General features: G+C 44.3%; 1 protein-coding gene across 1 annotated transcript; it reads right to left on the bottom strand.

Annotated features, from left to right (window-relative positions):
• Window positions 1-499: 499 nt before the first annotated feature.
• LOC137373414 (probable G-protein coupled receptor 139) lies at window positions 500-14609 on the bottom strand. The gene is made up of 4 exons (XM_068038230.1): window positions 14450-14609; window positions 13329-14185; window positions 12341-12482; window positions 500-537 (listed from the first exon to the last, which is right to left on the bottom strand). Exons 1-4 carry the CDS (start codon window positions 14607-14609, stop codon window positions 500-502), a joined length of 1197 nt encoding a protein of 398 aa, XP_067894331.1.
• Between the last annotated feature and the right edge of the window lie 3546 nt (window positions 14610-18155).

Genomic DNA, 18155 nt, shown 5'->3' with positions numbered 1-18155 from the left:
ACAACAGTCACTAAATAGGATTGTTGATTTAATGTTATTCCAAACCTACTTATCTTAAAATCGAAACAAATATATTTAAATGCCCCTCAATCTTTGACTCCTAATTTTAACACCTAACCTAATCATTTGAAGACACGTTACACAAATTCTCCAGTACCATCCCATAAGGAATCGGCAGCATGTGTCATGAAAATGCCTGAAAGTTTCCCTTGATGAAACAAATAAAACAGAAAATGCTTCAAATACTCAACAAGTCAGGCAGCATTTGTGCAGAGAAAAACAGATTTAAACATTGTGGGATCTTCCTTTAGTTGGCCATATCCTATTTTCAACAACACTGATCTTACTGAAAAATACCACACCCTGGAGGTATCATTCAGACAATAGACACATTTATTTAGTTTCCATAGTTTTCTTACTACATCAATATGTAAGAAGGGTGAAAGAACATTCCCAGGAAACATTAGACCAGTTATCTTAACATCAATGGCAGGAACATTCATGGAATTCCTACAAATGGAGATAATAGAAGTTCACCTGAAAATGAGAAATATGACAATGAATAATCAGCATAGATTTCTAAAGGAAAATCATTGCTTGACCAACCTTATTGATTTTTGAGGAGATACCAGAGAGAGTCGACAATGGTGATACAGTAGATGTATTTTCGATGGATTTTCAAAAAGGTCTTTGACAAGGTGCTCCATAATATATAAAGGAATAAGGTTAGAGAACGAGGAGTTAGAGGTCATTTGCAGCAGCTTTTTCGGGAAGCAGAGAGTGAGCGAGTGAGCAGCTGGGAAGGTCAGTTTGAAAGTAAATTTAATTTCCTTTTGTTTTTCGGCGGAGGCCAGGGGGCTGCTGGGTAAGTAAAACACTATATACTTGGGCGGTTTAAAATAACTTTCCTTTCATTGCAGCAGCTTTTTCGGGAGCAGAGAGTGAGCGAGTGAGCAGCTGGGAAGGTCAGTTTGAAAGTAAATTTAATTTCCTTTTGTTTTTCGGCGGAGGCCAGGGGGCTGCTGGGTAAGTAAAACACTATATATTTGGGCGGTTTAAAATAACTTTCCTTTCATTGCAGCAGCTTTTTCGGGAGCAGAGAGTGAGCAGCTGGGAAGGTCAGTTTGAAAGTAAATTTAATTTCCTTTTGTTTTTCGGCGGAGGCCAGGGGGCTGCTGGGTAAGTAAAACACTATATATTTGGGCGGTTTAAAATAACTTTCCATTCATTGCAGCAACGTTTTCGGGAGCAGAGAGTGAGCGAGTGAGCAGCTGGGAAGGTCAGTTTGAAAGTAAATTTAATTTCCTTTTGTTTTTCGGCGGAGGCCAGGGGGCTGCTGGGTAAGTAAAACACTATATATTTCGGCAGTTTAAAATAACTTTCCTTTCATTGCAGCAGCTTTTTCGGGAGCAGAGAGTGAGCGAGTGAGCAGCTGGGAAGGTCAGTTTGAAAGTGAATTTAATTTCCTTTTGTTTTTCGGCGGAGGCCAGGGGGCTGCTGGGTAAGTAAAACACTATATATTTGGGCGGTTTAAAATAACTTTCCTTTCATTGCAGCAGCTTTTTCGGGAGCAGAGAGTGAGCGAGTGAGCAGCTGGGAAGGTCAGTTTGAAAGTAAATTTAATTTCCTTTTGTTTTTCGGCGGAGGCCAGGGGGCTGATGGGTAAGTAAAACACTATATATTTGGGCGGTTTAAAATAACTTTCCTTTCATTGCAGCAGCTTTTTTGGGAGCAGAGAGTGAGCGAGTGAGCAGCTGGGAAGGTCAGTTTGAAAGTAAATTTAATTTCCTTTTGTTTTTCGGCGGAGGCCAGGGGGCTGATGGGTAAGTAAAACACTATATATTTGGGCGGTTTAAAATAACTTTCCTTTCATTGCAGCAGCTTTTTCGGGAGCAGAGAGTGAGCGAGTGAGCAGCTGGGAAGGTTAGTTTGAAAGTAAATTTAATTTCCTTTTGTTTTTCGGCGGAGGCCATGGGGCTGCTGGGTAAGTAAAACACTATATATTTGGGCGGTTTAAAATAACTTTCCTTTCATTGCAGCAGCTTTTTCGGGAGCAGCGAGTGAGCAGCTGGGAAGGTCAGTTTGAAAGTAAATTTAATTTCCTTTTGTTTTTCGGCGGAGGCCAGGGGGCTGCTGGGTAAGTAAAACACTATATATTTGGGCGGTTTAAAATAACTTTCCTTTCATTGCAGCAGCTTTTTCGGGAGCAGAGAGTGAGCGAGTGAGCAGCTGGGAAGGTCAGTTTGAAAGTAAATTTAATTTCCTTTTGTTTTTCGGCGGAGGCCAGGGGGCTGCTGGGTAAGTAAAACACTATATATTTGGGCGGTTTAAAATAACTTTCCTTTCATTGCAGCAGCTTTTTCGGGAGCAGAGAGTGAGCGAGTGAGCAGCTGGGAAGGTCAGTTTGAAAGTAAATTTAATTTCCTTTTGTTTTTCGGCGGAGGCCAGGGGGCTGCTGGGTAAGTAAAGCACTATATATTTGGGCGGTTTAAAATAACTATCCTTTCATTGCAGCAGCTTTTTCGGGAGCAGAGAGTGAGCGAGTGAGCAGCTGGGAAGGTCAGTTTGAAAGTAAATTTAATTTCCTTTTGTTTTTCGGCGGAGGCCAGGGGGCTGCTGGGTAAGTAAAACACTATATATTTGGGCGGTTTAAAATAACTTTCCTTTCATTGCAGCAGCTTTTTCGGGAGCAGAGAGTGAGCGAGTGAGCAGCTGGGAAGGTCAGTTTGAAAGTAAATTTAATTTCCTTTTGTTTTTCGGCGGAGGCCAGGGGGCTGCTGGGTAAGTAAAACACTATATATTTGGGCGGTTTAAAATAACTTTCCTTTCATTGCAGCAGCTTTTTCGGGAGCAGAGAGTGAGCGAGTGAGCAGCTGGGAAGGTCAGTTTGAAAGTAAATTTAATTTCATTTTGTTTTCCGACGGAGGCCAGTGGGCTGCTGGGTAAGTAAAACACTGTATATTTGGGCGGTTTACAATATCTTTCCTTTCATTGCAGCAGCTTTTTCGGGAGCAGAGAGTGTGCGAGTGAGCAGCTGGGAAGGTCAGTTTGAAAGTAAATTTAATTTCCTTTTGTTTTTCGGCGGAGGCCATGGGGCTGCTGGGTAAGTAAAACACTATATATTTGGGCGGTTTAAAATAACTTTCCTTTCATTGCAGCAGCTTTTTCGGGAGCAGAGAGTGAGCAGCTGGGAAGGTCAGTTTGAAAGTAAATTTAATTTCCTTTTGTTTTTCGGCGGAGGCCAGGGGGCTGCTGGGTAAGTAAAACACTATATATTTGGGCGGTTTAAAATAACTTTCCTTTCATTGCAGCAGCTTTTTCGGGAGCAGAGTGTGAGCAGCTGGGAAGGTCAGTTTGAAAGTAAATTTAATTTCATTTTGTTTTTCGACGGAGGCCAGGGGGCTGCTGGGTAAGTAAAACACTATATATTTGGGCGGTTTAAAATAACTTTCCTTTCATTGCAGCAGCTTTTTCGGGAGCAGAGAGTGAGCGAGTGAGCAGCTGGGAAGGTCAGTTTGAAAGTAAATTTAATTTCCTTTTGTTTTTCGGCGGAGGCCAGGGGGCTGCTGGGTAAGTAAAACACTATATATTTGGGCGGTTTAAAATAACTTTCCTTTCATTGCAGCAGCTTTTTCGGGAGCAGAGAGTGAGCGAGTGAGCAGCTGGGAAGGTCAGTTTGAAAGTAAATTTAATTTCATTTTGTTTTTCGACGGAGGCCAGGGGGCTGCTGGGTAAGTAAAACACTATATATTTGGGCGGTTTAAAATAACTTTCCTTTCATTGCAGCAGCTTTTTCGGGAGCAGAGAGTGAGCAGCTGGGAAGGTCAGTTTGAAAGTAAATTTAATTTCACTTTGTTTTCCGACGGAGGCCAGGGGGCTGCTGGGTAAGTAAAACACTGTATATTTGGGCGGTTTAAAATAACTTTCCTTTCATTGCAGCAGCTTTTTCGGGAGCAGAGAGTGAGCGAGTGAGCAGCTGGGAAGGTCAGTTTGAAAGTAAACTTAATTTCCTTTTGTTTTACGGCGGAGGCCAGGGGGCTGCTGGGTAAGTAAAACACTATATATTTGGGCGGTTTAAAATAACTTTCCTTTCATTGCAGCAGCTTTTTCTGGAGCAGAGAGTGAGCGAGTGAGCAGCTGGGAAGGTCAGTTTGAAAGTAAATTTAATTTCATTTTGTTTTCCGACGGAGGCCAGCGGGCTGCTGGGTAAGTAAAACACTGTATATTTGGGCGGTTTAAAATAACTTTCCTTTCTTTGCAGCAGCTTTTTCGGGAGCAGAGAGTGAGCGAGTGAGCAGCTGGGAAGGTCAGTTTGAAAGTAAATTTAATTTCCTTTTGTTTTTCGGCGGAGGCCAGGGGGCTGCTGGGTAAGTAAAACACTATATATTTGGGCGGTTTAAAATAACTTTCCTTTCATTGCAGCAGCTTTTTCGGGAGCAGAGAGTGAGCAGCTGGGAAGGTCAGTTTGAAAGTAAATTTAATTTCATTTTGTTTTTTGACGGAGGCCAGGGGGCTGCTGGGTAAGTAAAACACTATATATTTGGGCGTTTTAAAATAACTTTCCTTTCATTGCAGCAGCTTTTTCGGGAGCAGAGAGTGAGCGAGTGAGCAGCTGGGAAGGTCAGTTTGAAAGTAAATTTAATTTCATTTTGTTTTCCGACGGAGGCCAGGGGGCTGCTGGGTAAGTAAAACACTGTATATTTGGGAGGTTTAAAATAACTTTCCTTTCATTGCAGCAGCTTTGTCGGGAGCAGAGAGTGAGCGAGTGAGCAGCTGGGAAGGTCAGTTTGAAAGTAAATTTAATTTCCTTTTGTTTTTCGGCGGAGGCCAGGTGGCTGCTGGGTAAGTAAAACACTATATATTTGGGCGGTTTAAAATAACTTTCCTTTCATTGCAGCAGCTTTTTCGGGAGCAGAGAGTGTGCAGCTGGGAAGGTCAGTTTGAAAGTAAATTTAATTTCATTTTGTTTTCCGACGGAGGCCAGGGGGCTGCTGGGTAAGTAAAACACTGTATATTTGGGCGGTTTAAAATGACTTTCCTTTCATTGCAGCAGCTTGTTCGGGAGCAGAGAGTGAGCGAGTGAGCAGCTGGGAAGGTCAGTTTGAAAGTAATTTTAATTTCCTTTTGTTTTTCGGCGGAGGCCACTGGGCTGCTGGGTCAGTCAAACACTATATATTTGGGCGGTTTAAAATAACTTTCCTTTCATTGCAGCAGCTTTTTCGGGAGCAGAGAGTGAGCAGCTGGGAAGGTCAGTTTGAAAGTAAATTTAATTTCATTTTGTTTTTCGACGGAGGCCAGGGGGCTGCTGGGTAAGTAAAACACTATATATTTGGGCGGTTTAAAATAACTTTCCTTTCATTGCAGCAGCTTTTTCGGGAGCAGAGAGTGAGCGAGTGAGCAGCTGGGAAGGTCAGTTTGAAATTAAATTTAATTTCATTTTGTTTTCCGACGGAGGCCAGGGGGCTGCTGGGTAAGTAAAACACTGTATATTTTGGGCGTTTTGAAATAACTTTCCTTTCATTGCAGCAGCTTTTTCGGGAGGAGCGAGTGAGCAGCTGGGAAGGTCAGTTTGAAAGTAAATTTAATTTCCTTTTGTTTTTCGGCGGAGGCCAGGGGGCTGCTGGGTAAGTAAAACACTATATATTTGGGCGGTTTAAAATAACTTTCCTTTCATTGCAGCAGCTTTTTCGGGAGCAGAGAGTGAGCGAGTGAGCAGCTGGGAAGGTCAGTTTGAAAGTAAATTTAATTTCCTTTTGTTTTTCGGCGGAGGCCAGGGGGCTGCTGGGTAAGTAAAGCACTATATATTTGGGCGGTTTAAAATAACTATCCTTTCATTGCAGCAGCTTTTTCGGGATCAGAGAGTGAGCGAGTGAGCAGCTGGGAAGGTCAGTTTGAAAGTAAATTTAATTTCCTTTTGTTTTTCGGCAGAGGCCAGGGGGCTGCTGGGTAAGTAAAACACTATATATTTGGGCGGTTTAAAATAACTTTCCTTTCATTGCAGCAGCTTTTTCGGGAGCAGTGAGTGAGCGAGTGAGCAGCTGGGAAGGTCAGTTTGAAAGTAAATTTAATTTCATTTTGTTTTTCGACGGAGGCCAGGGGGCTGCTGGGTAAGTAAAACACTATATATTTGGGCTGTTTCTGAACCCGAGACACCACACTTGTCGTGTCTCCCACCCGCCCTCTTCCTCTAACCAACAAAAAAAAGGAGTCGGTGGGGTGTTTATAAGGTAAGGCTTTTTCGATTTCTCTGGTTTTATTGTGATTGGGAAAAACTTTTCGTTCCTTTTTCATTTAACTAAGTTAAGCTAAAAATTAAAAATGGCAGGAGATCTCAGACCCGTGTCATGCTCCTCTTGCTCAATGTGGGAGCTCAGGGACATGGCTGATGTCCCTGACTCCTTCACGTGCAGGAAGTGTGTCCAACTGCAGCTCTTGTTAGACCGCATGACTGCTCTCGAGCTGCGGATGGACTCACTTTGGAGCATGCGCGATGCTGAGGAGGTCGTGGACAGCACGTTTAGTGAATTGGTCACACCGCAGATTAGGATTGCTGAGGGAGAAAGGGAATGGGTGACCAAAAGGCAGAGAAAGAGCAGGAAGGCAGCGCAGGAGTCCCCTGCGGTCATCTCCCTCCAAAACAAGTATACCGTTTTGGATACTGTTGGGGGAGATGGCTCACCAGGGGAAGGCAGCAGTAGCCAGGTCCATGGCACCGTGGCTGGCTCTGCTGTTCAGAAGGGCGGGAAAAAGAGTGGAAGGGCTATAGTCGTAGGGGATTCGATTGTAAGGGGAGTAGATAGGCGGTTCTGTGGTCGAAAACGAGGCTCCCGAATGGTATGTTGCCTCCCAGGTGCACGGGTCAGGGATGTCTCAGATCGGCTGCAGAACATTCTAAAGGGGGAGGGTGAACAGCCAGTTGTCATTGTGCACATAGGCACTAATGATATAGGTAAAAAACGGGATGAGGTCCTACAAGCAGAGTTTAGGGAGTTAGGAGCCAAGTTAAAAAGTAGGACCTCAGAGGTAGTAATCTCAGGATTACTACCAGTGCCACGTGATAGTCAGAGTAAAAATGAAAGAATAGTCAGGATGAATGCGTGGCTTGAGAGATGGTGCAGGAAGGAGGGGTTCAGATTTTTGGGACATTGGGACCGGTTCTGGGGGAGGTGGGACTATTACAAATTGGACGGTGTACACCTGGGCCGGACTGGAACCAATGTCCTTGGAGGTGCTTTTGCTAACGCTGTTGGGGAGGGTTTAAACTAATGTGGCAGGGGGATGGGAACCAATTGAGGTCAGTTGACAGTAAGGAGGTAGTAACAAAAGCCTGTAAGGAACTAGATAATGAAGTCAGTGTGACTAAGGGGAAGAGCAGGCAGGGAGCAGATGATGAAGAGAAAGGGACTGGTGGTCTGAGGTGCATTTGTTTTCATGCAAGAAGTGTAGTAGGTAAGGCAGATGAACTTGGGGCTTGGATTAGTACCTGGGAGTATGATGTTATTGCTATTACTGAGACTTGGTTGAGGGAAGGGCATGATTGGCAACTAAATATCCCAGGATATCGATGCTTCAGGCGGGATAGAGAGGGAGGTAAAAGGGGTGGAGGAGTTGCATTACTGGTCAAAGAGGATATCACAGCTGTGCTGAAGGAGGGCACTATGGAGGACTCGAGCAGTGAGGCAATATGGACAGAACTCAGAAATAGGAAGGGTGCGGTAACAATGTTGGGGCTGTACTACAGGCCTCCCAACAGCGAGCGTGAGATAGAGGTACAAATATGTAAACAGATTATGGAAAGATGTAGGAGCAACAGGGTGGTGGTGATAGGAGATTTTAATTTTCCCAACATTGACTGGGATTCGCTTAGTGTTAGAGGTCCAGATGGAGCAGAATTTGTAAGGAGCATCCAGGAAGGTTTTCTAGAGCAGTATGTAAATAGTCCAACTCGGGAAGTGGCCATACTGGACCTGGTGTTGGGGAATGAGCCCGGCCAGGTTGTTGAAGTTTCAGTAGGGGACTACTTTGGGAATAGTGATCACAATTCCGTAAGCTTTAAAATACTCATGGACAAAGACGAGAGTGGTCCTAAAGGAAGAGTGCTAAATTGGGGGAAGGCCAACTATACCAAAATTCGGCAGGAGCTGGGAAATGTAGATTGGGAGCAGCTGTTTGAAGGTAAATCCACATGTGATATGTGGGAGGCTTTTAAAGAGAGGTTGATTAGCGTTCAGGAGAGACATGTTCCTGTGAAAATGAGGGATGGAAATGGCAAGATTAGGGAACCATGGATGACAGGTGAAATTGTGAGACTAGCTAAGAGGAAAAAGGAAGCATACATAAGGTGTAGGCGGCTGATGAAAGACGAAGCTTTGAAAGAATATCGGGAATGTAGGACCAATCTGAAATGAGGAATTAAGAGGGCTAAAAGGGGTCATGAAATATCTTTAGCAAACAGGTTGAAGGAAAATCCCAAAGCCTTTTATTCATATATAAGGAGAAAGAGGGTAACTAGAGAAAGGATTGGCCCACTGAAGGACAAAGGAGGAATGTTATGCTTGGACTCAGAGAAAATGGGTGAGATTCTAAACGAGTACTTTGCATCGGTATTCACCGAGGAGAGGGACATGACGGATGTTGAGGTTAGGAACAGATGTTTGATTACTCTAGGTCAAGTCGGCATAAGGAGGGAGGAAGTGTTGGGTATTCTAAAGGGCATTAAGGTGGACAAGTCCCCAGGTCCGGATGGGATCTATCCCAGGTTACTGAGGGAAGCGAGAGAGGAAATAGCTGGGGCCTTAACAGATATCTTTGCAGCATCCTTAAACACGGGTGAGGTCCCGGAGGACTGGAGAATTGCTAATGTTGTCCCCTTGTTTAAGAAGGGTAGCAGGGATAATCCAAGTAATTATAGACCGGTGAGCCTGACGTCAGTGGTAGGGAAGCTGCTGGAGAAGATACTGAGGGATAGGATCTATTCCCATTTGGAAGAAAATGGGCTCATCAGTGATAGGCAACATGGTTTTGTGCAGGGAAGGTCATGTCTTACCAACTTAATAGAATTCTTTGAGGAAGTGACAAAGTTGATTGATGAGGGAAGGGCTGTCGATGTCATATACATGGACTTCAGTAAGGCGTTTGATAAGGTTCCCCATGGCAGGCTGATGGAGAAAGTGAAGGCGCTTGGGGTCCAAGGTGTACTAGCTAGATGGATAAAGAACTGGCTGGGCAACAGGAGACAGAGATTAGCAGTAGAGGGGAGTTTCTCAAAATGGAGACGTGTGACCAGTGGTGTTCCACAGGGATCCGTGCTGGGACCACTGTTTGTGATATACATTAATGATTTGGAGGAACGTATAGGTGGACTGATTAGCAAGTTTTCAGACGACACTAAGATTGGTGGAGTAGCAGATAGTGAAGGGGATGTCAGAGAATACAGCAGAATATAGATAGATTGGAGAGTTGGGCAGAGAAATGGCAGATGGAGTTCAATCAGGGCAAATGCGAGCTGATGCATTTTGGAAGATCCAATTCAAGAGTGAACTATACAGTAAATGGAAAAGTCCTGGGGAAAATTGATGTCCATAGAGATTTGGGTGTTCAGGTCCACTGTTCCCTGAAGGTGGCAACGCAGGTAATTAGAGTGGTCAAGAAGGCATACGGCATGCTTTCCTTCATCGGACGGGGCATTGAGTACAAGAGTTGGCAGGTCATGTTACAGTTGTATAGGACTTTGGTTCGGCCACATTTGGAATACTGCGTACAGTTCTGGTCGCCACATTATCAAAAGGATGTGGATGCTTTGGAGAGGGTGCAGAGGAGGTTCACCAGGATGTTGCCTGGTATGGAGGGCGCTAGCTATGAAGAGAGGTTGAGTAGATTAGGATTATTTTCATTAGAAAGACGGAGGTTGAGGGGGGACCTGATTGAGGTGTACAAAATCATGAGAGGTATAGACAGGGTGGACAGCAAGAGGCTTTTTCCCAGAGTGGGGGTTTCAATTACTAGAGGACACGAGTTCAAAGTGAAAGGGGAAATGTTTAGGGGGGATATGCGTGGAAAGTTCTTTACGCAGAGGGTGGTGGGCACCTGGAACGCGTTGCCAGCGGAGGTGGTAGACGCGGGCACGATGGAGTCTTTTAAGATGTATCTAGACAGATACATGAATGGGCAGGAAGAAAAGAGATACAGAACCTTAGAAAATAGGCGACATGTTTAGAGAGAGGATCTGGATCGGCGCAGGCTTGGAGGGCCGAAGGGCCTGTTCCTGTGCTGTAATTATCTTTCTTCTTTGTTCTTTGACAAGTGACAGAGTAGTGACAGGAAAGCTACAATTAGGACTCACATCTTATGAAGGAATAAAAAAAATTGCTGGACTACAGAAAGTGATTTTACATTCTCTGCATACATCCCTTTATCTTCTATTAAAACCATGTGATACTAAAGTGCCTTTGCAATGGATCAGCAAATGGACACTTGAGTTACTGCAGTGAGACTTGGACATCACCCCCTTCTGCTTGTTTATGAGGGAAGTCCACACCAGTGTCTGTTACGTGTGTTGGAGATGGGATTAAACCCAGTAAAAGCCTGCACGATCCCGGAAGCCTGAAACATGTACGTGGACGGCTCGCCCTAGTATGTTGATTGGCCATCCCCAAAACCGGGCGTGCTATAGTTAATATGGAGACTCCTGATTGGACAATGGGATTCCACGTTCTTGCCCATTCATCTCAACAAACAGATCTGATTGCTATCATCCTCACTGTCCATTATACAGCATCAGAAACAACTACTATTTGGTCAGATAGTAGTTACATTGGCAATGCAATTATGCTCTTGATCCTGTATCTTAAACATGATTATTGTTCTTTATGGTAAACCTTTTTTAAATTCTGGTCTCCTCCGTAAACTATGGGAATTGCTCCAGGAACGGGTCACCTTCTGTCATATAGGAAAGGTAACAGCCCAGTGGAAAGATTCATCACCCAACAGTCAGGGTGACAATGCAGCCAATTGGTTTGCTAAATAATCTGCAGAGAATCCAGATCCCAAACACCTGTTGTAAAAGTCGCCACTGAAATAAAAAAACCATTGATGTGACAGAACTCCAAACTTTGTTCACTCCTTACGCTCAGGTCATAGAATGACACAAACAGGGGTGTTCACTACCACAGCCCACCTGGTGGGTAAACTCCACAGTGTTTCAGCACCAACATAAAGGAAGCCCCTCCCTGTTAATGATTAAAAATAAAGATGATTCTTTGGTAGTTTGCAATCCTCCTCAACTTAAAGAGGAAATGTTCGCCTTCTTTCATTCTCACCCAATGACTGGACATTAACCAGCTGATACTACACTATGAAAGCTAACCGGAGCCTGTTGGTGGTCAGAAATGGAACAACATGCAGAACAATATGTCAATAGATGCTAACGTGTTTGCAGGTTAATCCTCTGTCCTGCTCTAATCACGCCCTACCCTGGTCACAACCTCCTCCCAATGGCTCATGGACACACTTCAAGATTGGTCCCTGTACAATGTGTCAGGGAAACTATGAGTATGTTCTTGTGGTGGTGAACAAATTTACAAAATGGATAGAGGTCTTCCCAACCAGGAACAATGAAGCACGTATGGTCACACAAATCCTTTGGAGTGAGGTGTTCTGTAGGTGGGGAATACCGATACAAGTGGATAGTGACCAGGGTCCACACTTCACAGGGGAAATTTTTACTGCAGTGTCGAACATGCTCCAAATAAGGTATAAATTGTACATTGCACACTACCCACAATCATCAGGGATTGTGGAAAAGAGTAATTGTACTTCAAAAACCATGTTAAGCAAATTGTGTAGAGGGCACCCCATTCAATCGACTGACATGATGCCTCCATGTTTGATGGAAATACGTTCCACAAGGTAAAGGGGATAAGTCCATATAAGGCTATGACTGGGAGATAAATGTGGATACCGGGACAAGTAAATCTGGGGAATAGAACACTCTGAAAACTACAGCCGTGTAGTCAGAAGTGGTTGCAGACAATAACAGACCATGTGGAAAAAGTGAACAGCCCGAGTGGCAGAAAACCTGGGAAGGTCACAAAATCAAGTTCAACGATGATTTGAGAAGAAAATCAAATCATTTGAATATGGGGTTGGAGACCCCAAGTAAACTGACTAAATTCCTCCATTAAAAAGCACTCTTTTGATGTGAAATGGGTCGGTCCCCCACTCTATAGCTAACAAATTAAACCCAGCAGTATATCTATTGAACGTGTTACACAGTCAAAAAAACAAACAAAACTGAGGTGGTTTCACGGTAATTTGATGATGTTAAGGAGTAAGATCTTACATTTGCTCTCCCTACAGGTGAAAATGTGGACCTGCATGCTTGTATTGATACTTGAAAGATGGTGAATACAATAAACACAACAATAGCATTCAGGACCACCATTATTAACTGGACTCTGGACAAAGGAGCTGAATGTGCCCCACTTGCAATTTATGGATGAAAACTCAGATTATTGGTGGACATGAAAGATTAATGAGCCACAGTGATTCATACAAAACATATGGGGGAGATCTCCCGGTTTAGATAAGAAATAATAAAAGAGATAGTATAGCGACTGCATCCATAACAGGCTGTGGCACTCTCCCGGGAAGAGTTTCCATGTGGGAAGAGGGATATGGAGTGTGTATTCAGTGTAAGGTAAATGACAGGGGAGGCCCGAACGTGTGGACATTTCTGGTAAAGGAAAAGGGACTTGGGAACAAGTCAGAGAATCAAACCAAAAACATGCCTTGTACATCCCCTCTAAACATTGCCCCTCGCTATTAAACCTATGTCCCCTAGTAGCTGACTCTTCCACCCTGGGAAAAAGCTTCTGACTATCCACTCTGTCCATGCCGCTCATAACTTTGTAAACCTCTATCATGTCGCCGCTCCACCTCCGTCGTTCCAGTGAAAACAATCCGAGTTTATCCAACCTCTCCTCATAGCTAATACCCTCCAGACCAGGCAACATCCAGGTAAACCTCTTCTGTCCCCTCTCCAAAACCTCCATGTCATTCTGGTGGTGTGGCGACCAGAATTGCATGCTATATTCTACCATGGACCTGGGAGTCCGGAGATCAGCGTATTATGTATTTAACACAGACCTGGGTGGGGGGGGGGGGGGGGGATGGTGAAGGGGGGTGTCGGGGAACAGACTGATCCCACTGTGTCTGATTGCTGAGGGAATGGTCAGATTATGAGCTGGGATTGAATTCTGATTCTGGGAATTATTCAATTCTTCTCATCATTTAATGAATTGTACAATTCGGGTAAAGGGATATGTTACCATATTCTTAAATTGTTCTCTGAACTTAGTTTGTGTCACAGCATAAATACAAGTGTTTGTGCAGCAACTCAAGAGCTGGAGCATGAATCTGATTTCTTGTACAACCCTGGGTGGATACACATCCCTATACCCTAAAATCCGCATTCGGAAACATATTATATTAAACATGAATAGGGCCCATAACAATATGAAATTCCCCGAGATTACAAACAATAAAATGATGGATTTCCTTCTGCTCTCCATCTCTGGGTCTTTGGGATTCTCCCCACTGCTGTGACCCCGGAGTCTCCTGCGAATTATGTTAGCCACTAAAATGTGTCTGACAGTTAAAGTATTGAGCAGCAGAATCAGAACAAATGGGACTCCTGTGGTGAGAATATAATGTAAGAGTTCGATGGCTCCCCATGCCTGTGATAGACTAACAATGGGTTTTACAGCACAAAACCAGGGCATATTGTCAAGCTGATACAATCCCATCAGCATAAAATACCAGGTTATGTCCTTTAAACAGCTCAGCGCAGTTACTGTTCCCAGAACTACAGCCGCTGTTTTCTCGGGGCAATATTTAGTTTTCAGCTTTCGGGAACAAATGGCCACAAATCGATCAAAAGTGAAAGTGACAGAGAACCAGACAGAACAGTCTGTGACTGTGAAAAGCAGGACTGTGTGAATATTGCACACAGAGATTGATTGCACGAATAAAAACTGTTCCCGATAAACAATCGGAATCTGCCTCAGTATCAGATCGATGATAATGACAAGTAGATCTGTCACTGCCATAAACAGCAGGTAACGGGACACACATCTGGAGAGACCGCACTTTCCCCGGGATAGGATCACAATGGTCAGTAAGTTAACTGTGAGGAAAGAAAATAAACAGGGAAATTAGACATCAGACTAAAATAATTTTTTTATGGAATTTGGAGTGAAATAGGGAACTCATTCACCATATTTCATGATCTAAGCTTTACCTAATGCTATAAACATTACCTGTGGAATGGAATACAGGTTTTTGTTTTTAAGAATAATAGGAAATACCTTATGGAATGCATAATTGAAAGGAAATAAATACATGAAAGTAACAGATGTTTGATCAATTAGACAGTAACTGACAGCTCTACCTTCAGCCGAGCAGATTAAAACACTGCCTGAGGTAACAAAGACATAAAGAAGCAGAAACTCCCAAGAAGACTTTGAGTCCCTGTTCAATTCACTTCTCTGCTCCTGTGGTCTGGAGCAGGAATTCCTTCTTGGATTCCTGCTCCTGGTGAGATTATCCATTATATTTCGGATGGAAAATGTATGCTACAGGGAAATGCAGAAAATGCAACCCAGACATGTGATAGTTACAGGCAATTGCATTTAAAATGCTCTATAATGGTATGTATATGTTAAGAATGAAAACGAGGAATTAAGAGGGCTCAAGGGGTCATGAAATATCTTTAGCAAACAGGGTTAAGGAAAATCCCAAAGCCTTTTATTCATATATAAGGAGCAAGAGGTAACTAGAGAAAGGATTGGCCCACTCAAGGACAAAGGAGGAAAGTTATGCGTGGAGTCAGAGAAAATGGGTGAGATTCTAAATGAGTACTTTGCATCGGTATTCACCGAGGAGAGGGACATGACGGATGTTGAGGTTCGGGACAGATGTTTGATTACTCTAGGTCAAGTCGGCATAAGGAGGGAGGAAGTGTTGGGTAGTCAAAAAGGCATTAAGGTGGACAAGTCCCCAGGTCCGGATGGGATCTATCCCAGGTTACTGAGGGAAACGAGAGAGGAAATAGCTGGGGCCTTAACAGATATTGTTGCAGCATCCTTAAACACGGGTGAGGTCCCGGAGGACTGGAGAATTACTAATGTTGTCCCCTTGTTTAAGAAGGGTAGCAGGGATAATCCAGGTCATTATAGACCGGTGAGCCTGACGTCAGTGGTAGGGAAGCTGCTGGAGAAGATACTGAGGGATAGGATCTATTCCCATTTGGAAGAAAATGTGCTTATCAGTAATAGGCAACATGGTTTTGTGCAGGGAAGGTCATGTCTTACCAACTTAATAGAATTCTTTGAGGAAGTGACAAAGTTGATTGATGAGGGAAGGGCTGTAGATGTCATATACATGGACTTCAGTAAGGCGTTTGATAAGGGTCCCCATGGTCGGTTGATGGAGAAAGTGAAGTTGCATGGGATCCAGGGTGTACTGGCTAGATGGATAAAGAACTGGCTGGGCAACAGGAGACAGAGAGTAGCAGTGGAAGGGAGTTTCTCAAAATGGAGACGTGTGACCAGTGGTGTTCCACAGGGATCCGTGCTGGGACCACTGTTGTTTGTGATATGCATACATGATTTGGAGGAAAGCATAGGTGGTCTGATTAGCAGGTTTGCAGACGACACTAAGATGGGTAGAGTAGTAGATAGTGAAGGGGACTGTCAGAGAATACAGCAGAATATAGATAGATTGGAGAGTTGGACAGAGAAATGGCAGATGGAGTTCAATCCGGGCAAATGCGAGGTGATGCATTTTGGAAGATCCAATTCAAGAGTGAACTATACAGTAAATGGAAAAGTCCGGGGGAAAATTGATGTGCAGAGAGATTTGGGTGTTCAGGTCCATTGTTCCCTGAAGGTGGCAACGCAGGTCAATAGAGTGGTCAAGAAGGCATACGGCATGCTTTCCTTCATCGGACGGGGTATTGAGTACAAGGGTTGGCAGGTCATGTTCCAGTTGTATAAGACTTTGGTTCGGCCACATTTGGAATACTGCGTGCAGTTCCGGTCGCCACATTACCAAAAGGATGTAGATGCTTTGGAGAGGGTGCAGAGGATGTTGCCTGGTATGGAGGGCGCTAGCTATGAAGAGAGGTTGAGTAGATTAGGATTATTTTCATTAGAAAGACGGAGGTTGAGGGGGGACCGGATTGAGGTGTACAAAATCATGAGAGGTACAGACAGGGTGGATAGCAAGAAGCTTTTTCCCAGAGTGGGGGATTCAATTACTGGGGGTCACGAGTTCAGAGTGAGAGGGGAAAAGTTTAGGGGGGATATGCGTGGAAAGTTCTTTACGCAGAGGGTGGTGGGTGCCTGGAACGCATTGCCAGCGGAGGTGGTAGACGCTGGCACGATAGCGTCTTTTAAGATGTATCTTGACAGATACATGAATGGGCAGGAAGTAAAGAGATACAGACCCTTAGAAAATAGGCGACATGTTTAGATAGAGGACCTGGATCGGCACAGGCTTGGAGGGCTGAAGGGCCTGTTCCTGTGCTGTATATTTATTTGTTCTTTGTTCTTTGTAAGATAGTAAAGAAAAGGGCACAGGAGCTACAAAGGTAACTAAGCTGCAGGAAATGCTTTGAAAATTCTGCATTTTTGTTGAAATACACAAATTGTAACACATTGAAAGGAAGATTTTCCAAATAACGTACAAATCACCCCATCAAGAATGAAATTGACTTAAAATCATGTTGATATTATTTTCCCTGTCATGTCCCACTAAATGTATTTATTAGCATCAAAATCAAACGACTTATCCAACAGAAAAAGTGCCACCAAATCTTTTTCTGAGGTATCTGAAAACAAATGAAAAGTTCGTTCTTTGTCACCTCTCAACTTGTGTCGAGAATATTAGACAAGAAAATATCAAAGGATGTTCTTCCCCTGAGTACTTCAGTTAGAATCAGCTGGGATTGTTTATACTAAAGTAAAGGAGGAGGCAATAGAGAGTCACTCTTGGTCTCACTGAGATTTACTGAACAGTTCTAGAAGGACATGGGATCCAATTGTAAATACAGAACAAAGAAGATGGGAAATAAATTTATTGAAATATGAATGAGGACAGTTTTGAAGGGGAGAGGGCAGAAATCAGAAATTGACGGCCCATTTCACTACTGAATGTTGACTACAAGATTCTGTCCAAAGTCATAGCCAGTCGAGTCAAGTCTGCTCTGGAGTTGCTGATCCACCCCGATCAGACCTGCACTGTACCCGGCAGGAAGATCTCTGATAGTCTCGCGCTACTCAGGGATACGATCGCCTATGTATGGGACAGAAGGGTGGACACCTGCCTCATCAGCCTGGACCAGGAGAAGGCTTTTGACAGGATATCGCACACCTACATGATGGACGTGCTTTCCAAAATGGGGTTTGGGGAGGGAATCTGCAATTGGATCACACTGCTGGGCGCAAACATCAGTAGCACAGTCTCAATCAATGGGTGGGAATCTGAAAGTTTCCCGATCCAATCTGGAGTCAGACAGGGCTGTCCTCTCTCCCCGGTCTTGTTGTTTGCTGTATTGAACCCTTTGCTGAGTCTATTAGGAAGGATGCGAGCAAAAGAGGGGTGACAATCCCAGGCAGTGGAGGCACTCAGGTTAAAACCTCCCTGTACATGGACGACGTCGCCGTCTTCTGCTCAGATCTGCTGTCTGTGCGCAGACTGATGAGCATCTGCGACCAGTTCGAACTGGCATCGGGAGCCAAAGTTTACCACGGCAAGAGCGAGGCCATGTTCTTTGAAAACAGGGCTGACCGATCCATTGTCCCCTTCACCGTCAGGTCAGACTACCTGAAGGTGCTGGGGATATGGTTCGGAAGGGCCGGGACGTGCACCAAAACCTGGGAGGAGCGAGTAGCCAAGGTACAACAAAAGTTGAGCATGTGGGGGCAGCGATCTCTCTCCATTGTGGGTAAGAACCTGGTCATCAGGCGTGAGGCACTCACGTTGTTGCTGTACATGGCGCAGGTCTGGCCCAAAACCCACTCCTGCGCTGTGGCGGTCACCCGAGCCATTTTCCGCTTCATCTGGGGATCCAAAATGGACCGGGTCCGGAGGGA

The sequence above is a fragment of the Heterodontus francisci genome, chromosome 9, assembly GCF_036365525.1.
Source record: "Heterodontus francisci isolate sHetFra1 chromosome 9, sHetFra1.hap1, whole genome shotgun sequence".
NCBI lineage: Eukaryota > Metazoa > Chordata > Chondrichthyes > Heterodontiformes > Heterodontidae > Heterodontus > Heterodontus francisci.
The sequence above is the reverse complement of the archived record's forward strand: the minus strand, read 5'-3'. Positions and strand labels throughout refer to the sequence as shown.

Excerpts from the sequence above, each read along its gene's own strand:
- LOC137373414 (XM_068038230.1), bottom strand. The coding sequence starts at position 14,609 with ATGGATAATCTCACCAGGAGCAGGAATCCAAGAAGGAATTCCTGCTCC. Across the intron at positions 12,483-13,328 it reads GAGAACAATTTAAGAATATG|TGGGGCACATTCAGCTCCTT; the intron begins GTAACATATCCC and ends ATAAATTGCAAG. Across the intron at positions 538-12,340 it reads CACCTGTAGGGAGAGCAAAT|GTGAACTTCTATTATCTCCA; the intron begins GTAAGATCTTAC and ends TCTCATTTTCAG.